Genomic DNA, 12,142 nt, shown 5'->3' on the forward strand with positions numbered 1-12,142 from the left:
GTGTGTATATCCATACACCACTAGTGATATCTTCTTTGAGTGCAAAGGGCAATGATGTGGTCGTACCATGGGTTAAAACCACCATACAATACATGCAACCTGGTTTAAGCTCTTACTGAAGGTTACAGCTAACCCATGTTGCAGATGAGCTGGGAATACAGCTGTTATTTTTTTGACACCATTAGTTTAGCAGTCATTGCTATATTTCTAAATAGATGAAGAATCTATGAGCATGGGCCTGATAGGACCTGGGTTTTAATCCTGGCTCTGCCGCTTATCTGCTGTGTGATCTTGGGCAAGTCATTTAACTTCTCTATGCTTCATTTACCTCAGCTGTAAAATGGGGATTAAGACTTTGAGCTCCATGTGTAATATAGACCGAGTCCAACATAATTAGCTTGTTTCTTAATAATAATAATTATTATGATATTAAGCACTTTCTATGTGCCAGGCACTGTACTGTGCCTTGGGGTGGTTACAAGCAAATGGGGTTGGACATAGTCCCTGTTCCGCTTAAGGCTCACAGTTTTAATCCCTATTCTACAGATGAGGTAACTGAGACACAGAAGTGAACTGACTTACCCTAGGCCATACAACAGACAAGTGGCAGAGCCGGCAATAGAACCCATGACCTACTGAACTCTCAGGCTCAAGCTCTATCCACTCTCCATGTTGTTTCTACCCCAGCATTTAGTGACTGGCACATAGTGCTTAACAAATGCCATTAAAATAAAAGTCACGGTCTCCCCACCTCCAGATAAAATTTGGGTATTCAGTCAATAAATGATTGAAGGTGATCATGACTTGAGGAATTCAGAGGTATTCAGAAAGCATTGGCTTGCCATCAGGTACCTTGTAAATTCAAAAAGAAGGTTGCTGTCCACAGTCCTCTAGACTGTGAGCTCGTTGTGGGCAAGGAATGTGTGTGTTTTTCTACTGTACTCTCTCAAGTGCTTAGCATAGTGTTTTGCACACAGTGTAAAGCGCTCAATAAGTACGATTGAATGAATGAATAAATTGGACGGATACTTCACTAAAGTTGAAATATCATTAATACAGCTAAGAGAACAAACTTCTACTTTTGCAGTTCTGCAAGATTCATAATCCTACTGCGACTCAGTGCTGTGTCATTATGCTTTGAAATACTTTAATAAAGATAAAAAAGCAGTGGTTTAGTATTGAACAGAGCACATTAAGTCTAATGTCGAAAATGCATCCCAAATTTTACTGGCACTGGTGGGGTTTATTCTGTATTTTAGATATAAGGATAAACTTGGATCAAGACATATATTTAATGTAGTTCTTCTTTGAAAAGTAAAGATTCTGTATACAAAACAATGGCTATGTCTATATGATTGTTCTTTTTTCTTTTTTCTGTAGGAGAGCACCAAAGTAGGTCAGCCACTCTTTTTGGGGAAAATCATTAGTTATTTTGAAAAGTATGAACCCCTTGATCCTGAAGCCCTGGGTTGGGCCTATGGCTATACTGCTGCTTTGACCACTTCCACACTCATCTTGGCACTACTGCACCACTTATATTTTTATCATGTACAGTGTGCTGGAATGAAACTGAGAGTGGCCATGTGTCATATGATTTATCGGAAGGTAAGTGGCCTTTCATTCTAAAATGCATTTTAATCATTTAGTGACAAAGAATCTTTAAATCAATCTTTTTGTTTTGGGTGTAGGGGGGTGAGGGAGCATGTCAGTTTTGCACTCCTCTTCCACACTTCTTTTGGTGACAGTTTTGCTTTCGTCACTATCTGCTTTCATAGTGTGCTCTGTATAAAAATAAACTCATGTGCAAGGATTTAAATATCACTTTTAAACACAGCTGCCTTGCCCTTACAGAGAATAGCTCTATAGCTTGAATAATAATTAATCTTGGAGGAATGAAACCACATTTGTGAAAGATGAACATTATTTTTGCGTGTTTTTTTCCCCCAAAAAACCTGAGTTTATCTAACACTTCTGCCAACTTAAAGTGGAAAAACTAAAAATGGGAATTGTGAATACTCAAAAGTGGTAGTTATTCCTGTATTGGGATCTGATAGTCTGAGGATACCTGGAAAGTATGGATATAGGAAGCAGATAGAAGAGAAATCTCTTCAGGGTTTGTGAGCCCATGATGGTTCTCGGAGTAAATCACCAGCCAATTAACCTGTCCCTTTTACCGTTGTTTATTGGTTAATACCCATAGGGGTTGAAATAAAAGAACAAAATCAGAGGCAGCTCTGCACCAGGTATCGTGACTTCCAGGCAAAGACTCTTTATTCATTTACCCAAAGCCCTTGCTGGGCTAACTGCACCAGACCTGAGCTGTCAGGAAACAGAGAAAAGATAGACCTTCTAAGAGAAGACAGCCCTTTTTCTCCAAGATATATTGACTTTTGGTTGCTATTTTTTTATCCCTCTGCCAGCTGCCTGGGACCTACATTTAGAACTGGATGAACCTGTGTGTGAGGTCTCTGGAGTATCGAGCCCTCCGGTGACTGGGTGTAGCCCTTAGCTTCCAGGCCAGTAGGTTTGGACCTTGACTGGCATTAAATCAAACCCACTTGGGTTTGGATGGGAGTGGGTGAAACCCCTTTCCCTCTCCTCCCTCTCCCCCTCAGCATCTCCCCTTTTTTTAAGAGTTTTCAGGCTGACTAGGGTGGGATGCAGGGAGGAGAAAGGATGAAAACTAGGACAGTACTAGGCATGTGTGATTGTCCCCACTCTGTAAAGGTGGTCCCTGGCTTGTGGGATGTCAATCCCCAGCACTAGGTTGCATCATGTAAAGTTAGCCATCAAGCCCATTAGGTTTAGCCTTAATTTGGATGATCCTCTGGTGCCTCATTTCCAGGATGATCCCCAGTACAGGGCTCCTGTCCTGAATCAGCTCAGGACTCATTTATGGGAAAGTACTTCCACCTATGTGCAGTTTGCCCTATAGAGTTAACAGATCCCAGGGATACTGACTGCATGGACTTGGTGCCCTGGAGGAGTCTGAGTTTCCCTAGCCTCACTTCTAGTCTGGCTCAGTGTTTGAAAACCACTTTTTATATTATTTTTATTTTTTATGGCATTTTTAAAGCACTTAAGTGTCAAGCACTGTACTAAGCACTGGGGTAGATATAGCCTAATCTTGTTGGATACAGTCTGTGCCCCACATGGGGCTCACAGTCTGAATTCCCATTTTACGGATGCGGTACCTGAAAAATTAAGTGACTTGACCAAGGTCACACAACATACATGTGACAGAGTTGGGATTAGAACCCCAGGCCTTCTGACTCCCATGCCCGTGCTCTATCCACTAGGCCATGCTGCTTCCTGGGCCTTTCCATGCTTTCCGTGCCCAATGCAGGGGTGACCTAAGTTGGATCTGAGGTGGGACAGGCACTGGTATAAACAAGGCTCTACCTCCCTCAGAGGGAGGGCAGATCTACTTCCTCTTGGCTCTGGTTCACTGTGGTCTGTTTGGTGCTCTGGCAGCCAGAGTGTTTGGGAGGACTTGAGCCCCAGTTTACCGACTTGTTTTCTGTGTTGGAATTGAGGCTGAACTCCTTATTTCCCCAGCCTGTTACTGCCACAGCAGGCAAGTGGCAAAGCCAGATTAGAATCAGCATCTCTGATTCCCAGGCCTGTGCTCATGCCCTCAGACCACAGTGCTTCTTCACTACTTGGAGAAAATTTTTACAAAATTCATAAAAATATGGTGGCCTTACAAGATTCCTAGTCGGATTAGCTGCAAACAATCTTTGCTGGCTTTGATAACAGGAAGTCTCTGGAGAACAGTTTGTAACTGATTATGCTAAAAGGCCAATTATCCCAACATTCTATAGTGTTGACTGGGTGTGTGGTTTCTTCCAAGTTAATGAAAACCCTTGCTGTAAAAGCCAAATCCATGTTTTGTGGGGTTTGGTTTTTTTTTTTTTTTTAACATTTACAGATCAGATATATGTGCAGGGAATTAACAAAGAGGAAAGATCCTTTTTTTGTTTTTTAATTGGATTCCCTTCAGGCAGGTGTACTATTTGAATGTTATAAATTTGCATTAGTGAGCTGTTGTGGTACCAAGACTGGTGGAGAGCAAATGTAAAAGTGAAACAGCAATTATGTTTTTTCTCTACCAGAGTGAAAGGGTAAGAGATCCACTCTCTGCTCTCCTCAAAAACTATGATTTCTCTGTGTTTGAAAGTGCCTGGATGCCTACCTAGAGATGTGTAATTTTTTTTAATGTTAAAGACAACATTGATAGTGTTATGTTTGCTGTGAACTAGTATGACAAGAAGTCCTGCACTTCGTATATTTGTAGTCTGTTCTCAGGTCTCTGGCTTTAAATATAGTAAACTCCTTGAGGACAGGGATCCTGTCTATTTACTCTATTGTATTTTACTCTGCTTAGGTCAGTGTCATGCAAACTATGAGTGCTCAATTAATACCACTAATTGATGGATTAGAACTTGCAAGAAGTGTAGGTGTATAGAGAGGGAGGATGGTTACTTCTTATATGGTTCTGTCTTTTTCTCATGGACCTTACTCTGTGTTTCCTCAAGAAGAGCCTTCACATTTTGATGTTTGTACTATATCTTACTTTTTTTCTCTGGCTGCTGCTATTTTCCAGCCACCTAAAGACTATCTTGCAATACTTGAAACTTTGCGTAAACGAATCATTATAAAGTTTCTAATATCCTCTCTGCTGTATCACTACACCACAAATTGGCTGCTTAGATATCTTCTTGTCATTCATTCAGTTGTATTTATTGAGCACTTCCTGTGCGCAGAGCACTGTACTAAATGCTTGGAAAGTAAAATTCAACAAAAAATAGAGCCAATCCCAGCCCATAATGGGCTCACAGTCTAGAAGGTGGGGAGACAGGTTTCAAAACAAGTAAGCAGGCATCAATATAAATAGATGTATACACCTCATTAATATAAACAAAATAATTATAAATATGTACATATATATACAAGGGCTGTGCTGGGGATCCTCCTGGGTAAAGCAAAGGGAGCAGGTTGGGGCAATGGGGAGGGGAGAGGGAGCCGAGGAAAGGTGGGGCTAAGTATGGGAAGGCCTTATCATCTAAGCCATGTACATCTTCAGCCTAGCCAAAGGTATTTTCTAGAGTAGAGACAATGTATATGATCTGGCTCTATTTTATGACAGTTGTATTAATGATTAAGGATTGTTTGATTTAAAATTGTATATAATTTTTGAGGCAAATCAAAGTCTCACAACCAAATGGTAGCTGTAATATAGTAGTACTAGAAGTAGTAAGAGTATCAAGTGCCATGTGCACAAAACACTATGCTAAAGCTCTGGGAAAGAAATACATCGATGAGATATAAACACTGTCCTTGCCTCAAGGCACTCACAATCTATAAAATGGGTAGAGAGGGTGTTGGCAATAGGGAAGGGGAACAAAGATACAGAAAAACAGAAAAGCAGCAGGGGTTGGGGCTTCTCACAGCTCAGACCAACAGTCACGACTGTAGCTGCGTTAGTGACCCCCTCAACTTTCTAAAAATTGGCAGGGTGTGCTGCCTTTGGGTTCTTCAGGTGGAAGAGGAAACCATGGGAATCCCAGTGTCCCCGGGAGGGCCAGCATTCTGGCCATGTGACTGAGCCCATGGGAACAGGAGCAGCAGGGAGAGCGGTGGAACAGTTCCTATGGCTGCAGATGGTTGAGTCCTTCCCCAGGCTGGAACAAGGAACCACAGGAACCCGGTTCCCTGGGGGAAGGGACAAGCACGTCATAACTTAAACCTGACCCTCTTCCTCAGTGCCATTTATATTCTTTAGTCTAAGGCTTGATGATCTGTCATCATTGCGTCCTGTCAGCCAGTCTATCGAAGTGTGTTAATTTTCTTGTTGAGATTTTCCATTTCTTTACTTGGCAGTTGCTGTCAAACAGTACACCGATAAGTAGACAGCCTTCAGTGTGTTATCTCCGTTAAAGTTCTTTGGACTTCATAGTAGGTTTTCTTGTTACAAGCTGCTATTCATCTGTAACCTCAGCTTCTTCAGGCTGTTTCATAGTCCACTATCCATATTAAATTTGTAAAGCGATCTATAATCTCTTCAAAGTCTCTTCAAAGTCTGTTGTTCTATATGAGTGTTTGTGTTCCCAGTGTACAGAATTTCTGGGAGTTGTTTGCCTCATTTTTATTTTTGAATGTTAGTATCGAATACCACCAGCTTGTTCATTCTGTTGATCCGCAATTTATTTTCTGTCATTTTAATGCCATAGCCACAGAATTTATTTTGCCATGTGTGATATTCCTTCGATTACTTGATGTTTTAAATTTCTCCCTATATGTTGACAATTTGACTATGTACTCGTCCTTTTTATAACAGCAGTAGATTGTTTTTAGTGTTTGGGGAGACACTCTGCTTCCTTTCTCTTTTAGTTTTGTCCTGTAAATATTTTCTACTGACTTATATTGGGGGGTCCTTTTCCGTTTGAGCTCACTCTTTGTTTTTAAGAGCAGTCTCCACCTTCATCATACTGCTTTCATGTTTGTGCCTAGGACAGCTTTTTGAGTTTTGATTTTTGATCTGTTTCTTCCTTGGGCCTTAACTTGTATGCCAGGAAGTTAAGTGGAGGATTTTAAACATCTGAACGAAGAAAATGGTGCAGGGTGATAATAGCTGAGACTTCATTGATTTGCTGTCCCTCAGAGCCAAGCTCTGTTGCAGAATTAATATTTCTAAGTCTGGTGCAGGGTTTAAAATGTTTTTTTTTTTTAAAAAAAAAAAAGCGGTAACTGGAAAACTGGTGATGTTTGCTGATGCTCCAGAACTCTCTGTGGGAAGGGGTGGTGGTAGAGATGAACAAGCTAAGAGAATGGGCCACTGAAGAAAATGGGAGCTGTGAGGTTTAGGGCCTCAGGTTGGAGTAAAGTAGGAGAAGCAGGCCTGCAGCTGCCAGTGACCAAAGAGACAGCAGACCCCAGGGGCAGAACTACGGTTACACCTCCTCCAAGTAGCCTTCCCCAATTAAGCCCTCTTCCTACTCCCTCTCCCTTCTGCATCGTCTGTGCACTTGGATTCATACCCTAAGGGCATTTGCTGTTTACCCCATCTTCAGCCCCACAGCATTTATGTATATATATCTAAATTATTAATTTTATTGTCTGTTTCCCCCACTAGACTGTAAGCTTGTTTGTGTGGGCAGTGTGTTTACCAACTCTTTTATTGTACTTTTCCAAGTGCTGAGTACAGTGCTCTGCACACAGTAAACACTCAATAAGTACCACTGATTTATTGAGCTGGGAGTCGGTGTCCCTAAAAGTCTGGTTTCACTTAAGTCAGGGCACCAATCTCTACCCACTGCTGTTTTCTCTGCTCTCCTCCACCCGCAATCCCCACCTCTCATTAATTCATTCATTCAACCATATTTATTAAGCACTTACTGTGTGCAGAGCACTGTACTAAGCTCTTGGGAAAGTACAATACAACCATAAACAGTGACAGTCCCTGCCCAAAACAAATTCTGCTCTGGGACTTTGTTTTCTTCCGGAGCTGAATTTAAATTGGTTCACATTTGCTTCTGGGACCGGATGGGTGATTTGAACTCTGATCTGCAGACTCCTCCTAGAATCACAATATATTGTCTTTAGTATCCCAAAGGTACAAACAGACTAACCAGTAGTTCTGATCGTTCTGATGCATCTACACTATACTCTGAAGTATGAGCTGCATTTTATACCAGTGTAAATTTAAGGGTCTGTATTTTCACTGTTCTCAGGCACTTCGTCTTAATAACAATGCAATGGGAAAGACAACCACGGGTCAAATAGTAAATCTCCTATCAAATGATGTAAACAAATTTGATCAGGTAAGTTGAAGCTGTGGGTCAAACATGAATGTGATTTCTTTTGTTTTTTTCATGGACTTTAGATATTTTCATATTTCGTCTCCCTCTAGACTGGAAGCTCCTTGTGGGCAGGGAATTTGTCTATGAACTCTGCATTCTACTCTCCCAAGCACTTAGTTCAGTGCTTCGTACACAGTGGGTGCTCAAAAAAATATCGTTGATTGATTGAAAATTGGTATTTTGTATATTTAATGTTCTACATACCTAAAAACCACTGCATCAGCCTTCTCGCTTTTCTCCCTCCTGCCTCACGTATCCAATCCATACAGAACTCTGCTCCCCAATTCCTCTGAGCCAACACACTTATTTTGTCTTTCTCATCTCTCTAGCCACCCAACTCCTGTTCATGACCTGACCCCTGCCTGGAACTCTGTCCCCTTTCATATTTGCCAGAACACCTGCTCTCTCCCTCTTCATTGCCCTTCTGAAATCACATCACCAGAGCTTTTCCCCAATTAATTTAAGATTCTTCCAACTGCCACTTCACCACTTCTGCATCACTTTCAACCTTCCATAGCACTTATGTACATATGGAAAAGTGGATAGAGTGTGGGCCTGGGAGTCAGAAAGAAGATCATGAGTTCTAATCCCGGCTCTGCCATTTGTCTTTGTGACCATGGGCAAGTCACTTTGCTTCTCTGTGTCTGTTTCCTCATCTGCAAAGTGGGGATTAAGATTGTGTTCCCCATGTGGGACAGGGACTGTGTCTACCCCGATTTGCTTGTATTCACCCCAGCGCTTAGAATAGTGCCTGGCACATAGTAAGTACTTAACAAATACCACAGTTATTATCTTACTTAGCCTATTACTTAAACACAAGCTTGTGTCCATTATCCCTGCAGTGGGCAACTGGTAGCAAGAGGGTTAGAAGGAATGTTTTAAGAATGCAGTAAATTAATATTTAGACCAGGAAACATTGCAGCTGAAAGCTGGGAGATAACTGTGGCTTTGAGATGAACTTGGAGTCCTTCAGTTTAAAAAGGAGGCACTCTTTTTGAAATGAAGTGGTGAAGTAAAATGAAAATAACTTTAGACCCTGCAAGCATATAAACCAATATTGTATGATCTTTAGGGGTGCACGTTATGAGTTGTACTGTTAATTCTGCATGAAACCCCTTATGCCACATTCTCCCTATAGGTAAACATCTCTTTGTTGGCATCGTGGCTCAACTACTAAGGATATCTATCTATAGACATAGTTATCTCTTTGTACATGTGTTGGTGTTATATTTACGGGAACAAATGGAAAAGCTGTATTTTGTTTTCCATTTCATCTAGAAATTCCAAAACATGTATGAAACTGTATTCTTTGTAATTGATGTAAATATTTGCTATGGGCTGTATAACTTGGAAATAATATTAACAGACTATATGGAATCCAAACACATACAGACATGGTCCCTGGTGTATTTCCTGTCTTTTTTCTTACATTGCTAGGTGAGGAGGAGAGGCAACTGTGGTGAGAATTCTTCAACAACATTTCTGCTGCATGAGTTAGAGATTTCTACTCAGTGTTATAAATAACTTTGGACATATCAGTCTTCAGGCGAGGTTTTTAGAGAATGGGAAGTCAGTAGCTCTTGCCTGACTCCCTCACACCAAGTAAATCCAGTGCACTAATAGCTTTCTCAAATTGCCTAACTCTAGAAGGATCAGTTTGGGGTTTTTACGGACACATCATTCCTTGTGTATTTGCTGCTCATGAAAAGGAGAATGCACGATCTTTGATTCCTCGTTAGAATGAAATAGAAATCTATTTGTCTCATATTGTATCTATTTTCTAGATGCCAGTGTTTGATGATTGCTACTGCTTAGCTGTTGCTGATGCTCAGTAATTTTTTAATCAAATAAAAAGACATTTTAAAGTAAATACTTCAGGGGTTAAAAATTTTTCCTCAATTTAATTTTACAATCTGTCTTATGTGACCACTGCTGATAATTTAATTTTCAGAAATGACAAATTGTAGTTTGAAAAGGAAGCTGCATATAGAATATTATTATGGAGTACTCTGCACAGGCCCTGCATAGTACTAATTTTAAATAGGTTCCTTTCTTAAACATAGTGAAGCTTTTGCCATGTGGCTTCCAAGTGGCTGCTTCTTGATCAATCACAAATGTCACCATTGCTTCATAAATTGATTTGTTTGACAGAACCACAGCCAGTTGGCTACATGAGGCCTCACTCTCATCTGTCTCACTTTCGATTCCTTGCTTTCTTACTCCCACCCCCTTCATATCTGACAGACCAGCACTCTCCTCATCTTCCCAGCCTTGCTTAAATTAAATCTCCTTTCATTAAGCCTTCCCTGACTAACCCCTCATTTTCCCACCGTAGTGTATCACGTGCATTATTTATGGTATGTAAGTGCTTACTTATGGGCCAGGCATTGTACTATGCACTGAGATAGATACAAGCTAATCAGGTAGAACACAGTCCATTTCCTACATGGGGCTCACAGTATTAATCCACATTTTGCAGATGAGGTAACTGAGGAACAGAGATGTTGCGACTTGCCCAAGGTCACCCAACAGATAAGCAGTGGGGCTTGGATTACAATTCAAATCCTCTGACTCCCAGGCCTCTGATCTTTTCATTGGGTCATGCTGTTTTCCTGTGTCTGTATCCCCTAAATTCATTTCAGTCTGTACCCGCTAAGTACTTAGGTACTCAACCAATCCACAAAATGTATATACATGTCCTTCTACTAAGTCTCTTTACACACTTGTCATTTACTTTAATGTTTGTTTTCCTTCCTAGGTTATAAGGTCCTTGAAGGCAGGGATCACGTTTACTTGTCTTCTCCTCTGCTAAGGACTCTGCTCACAGAAAGCGTGCATTAAGTGCTGTTGATTGATTGATTATGGGTTTTGACTTGCCTTCTGAATTTTCAGGTTGAAAGTTTAAGGAGACCATGGGAGAACCTGGTCAGTAATCATCCACTGGTCCCCAATCTGCCCACAGAAATACTTTTGGTCTGAAGGGAAAGCAGCCAAGCAAGGTTCAGAATCTTTGATGTTCTGAGTAGTGGACTTCCTACTTTGTTTCTTAAGGCCTTTTTCTGTTTTCTTGGTGCAGGTGACAATATTCTTACACTTTTTGTGGGCTGGGCCCTTACAAGCTCTTGCAGTGACAGCCCTTCTCTGGATGGAAATTGGTTCCTCGTGCCTGGCAGGGATGGTAGTTTTAATTTTCCTACTGCCTTTACAGAGCGGCATAGGAAAGCTGTTTTCTTCTCTAAGGTAAGAAAAAGGATCTGCCATACATCCACAGAAATGCCAAATGAAAATGTTGCTTCACACAGGAAGCTTCACCAGGAGTCGAGAACAGCATCCCTTGTGAACCAACAATTAATGAATTTGCAAGTAGCCCAGTCTTTGCACAGTTGGCTGAAACATGGGTAAGAATGGAGGAATAGTCAGGTAACAAGAACTTCAGGCAATCCACGTGACATCTTTCATCACCCTTCTCTGTCTCCCTTTCCCTTAGTTACCCGGATCCTTTTCTTCCTTCTCTCCTTGTTCTAATAGACAGTATCTCTGATTTTTTTTTAATGATTTTTGTGAAATGTTTACTATGTGCCAGGCACAGTTCAAAGTGCTGATATAAGCTAATCAGGTTGGACACAGTCCATGTCCCACATGGGGCCTACAGTCTTAATCCCCATTTTACAGATACATCTCAGAGAAGTGAAGTGACTTGCCCAAGGTCACACAGCAGACAAATGGAGGAGCTGGGATTAGAACCCAGGTCCTTCTGATTTCCAGGCCCATGCTTTACCACTAGGCCATGCTGCTTCCCATCTCCTTCCTATTCTCCCCCACTCCCCACCAAGTCCAGTATTGATAAGAGAGATGTGGTTGAGGTGCCCAGTATTGAAGGATGGGTGATGGTTGTCCTTTCATCTAAGTCCCTTCAGTCCTTGGTAAAGCAGATAGCCCTTCGGGTTCGTGGAGTTTTCATCATTTACATTCCCGGTGTTAAGCCGAGATAAAGTGTTGCACCACTATGGAAAATGCCAGCTATGTACATTCATTCATTCATTCAATAGTATTTATTGAGCGCTTACTATGTGCAGAGCACTGTACTAAGCGCTTGGAATGAACAAGTTGGCAACAGATAGAGACAGTCCCTGCCGTTTGACGGGCTTACAGTCTAATCGGGGGAGACGGACAGATGAGAACAATGGCAATAAATAGAGTCAAGGGGAAGAACATCTCGTAAAAACAATGGCAACTAAATAGAATCAAGGCAATGTACAATTCATTAACAAAATAAATAG

At 41.3% G+C, this 12,142-nt stretch overlaps 1 protein-coding gene across 5 annotated transcripts in view; it reads left to right on the plus strand.

The window, feature by feature from the left end:
• The window catches only part of ABCC4 (ATP binding cassette subfamily C member 4), a 252,819-nt gene that overhangs the window by 57,360 nt on the left and 183,317 nt on the right, over nt 1-12,142 (plus strand). For all 5 annotated transcript variants that reach the window (XM_007667967.4, XM_029073687.2, XM_029073683.1 and 2 more), the window contains exons 4-6: nt 1,381-1,605; nt 7,734-7,823; nt 10,939-11,102. In XM_007667967.4, coding sequence (XP_007666157.2) covers nt 1,381-1,605; nt 7,734-7,823; nt 10,939-11,102 — 479 coding nt within the window. The remainder of the gene's footprint in view (nt 1-1,380; nt 1,606-7,733; nt 7,824-10,938; nt 11,103-12,142) is intronic.

Source organism: Ornithorhynchus anatinus, chromosome 10 (genome assembly GCF_004115215.2).
Source record: "Ornithorhynchus anatinus isolate Pmale09 chromosome 10, mOrnAna1.pri.v4, whole genome shotgun sequence".
Lineage (NCBI taxonomy): Eukaryota > Metazoa > Chordata > Mammalia > Monotremata > Ornithorhynchidae > Ornithorhynchus > Ornithorhynchus anatinus.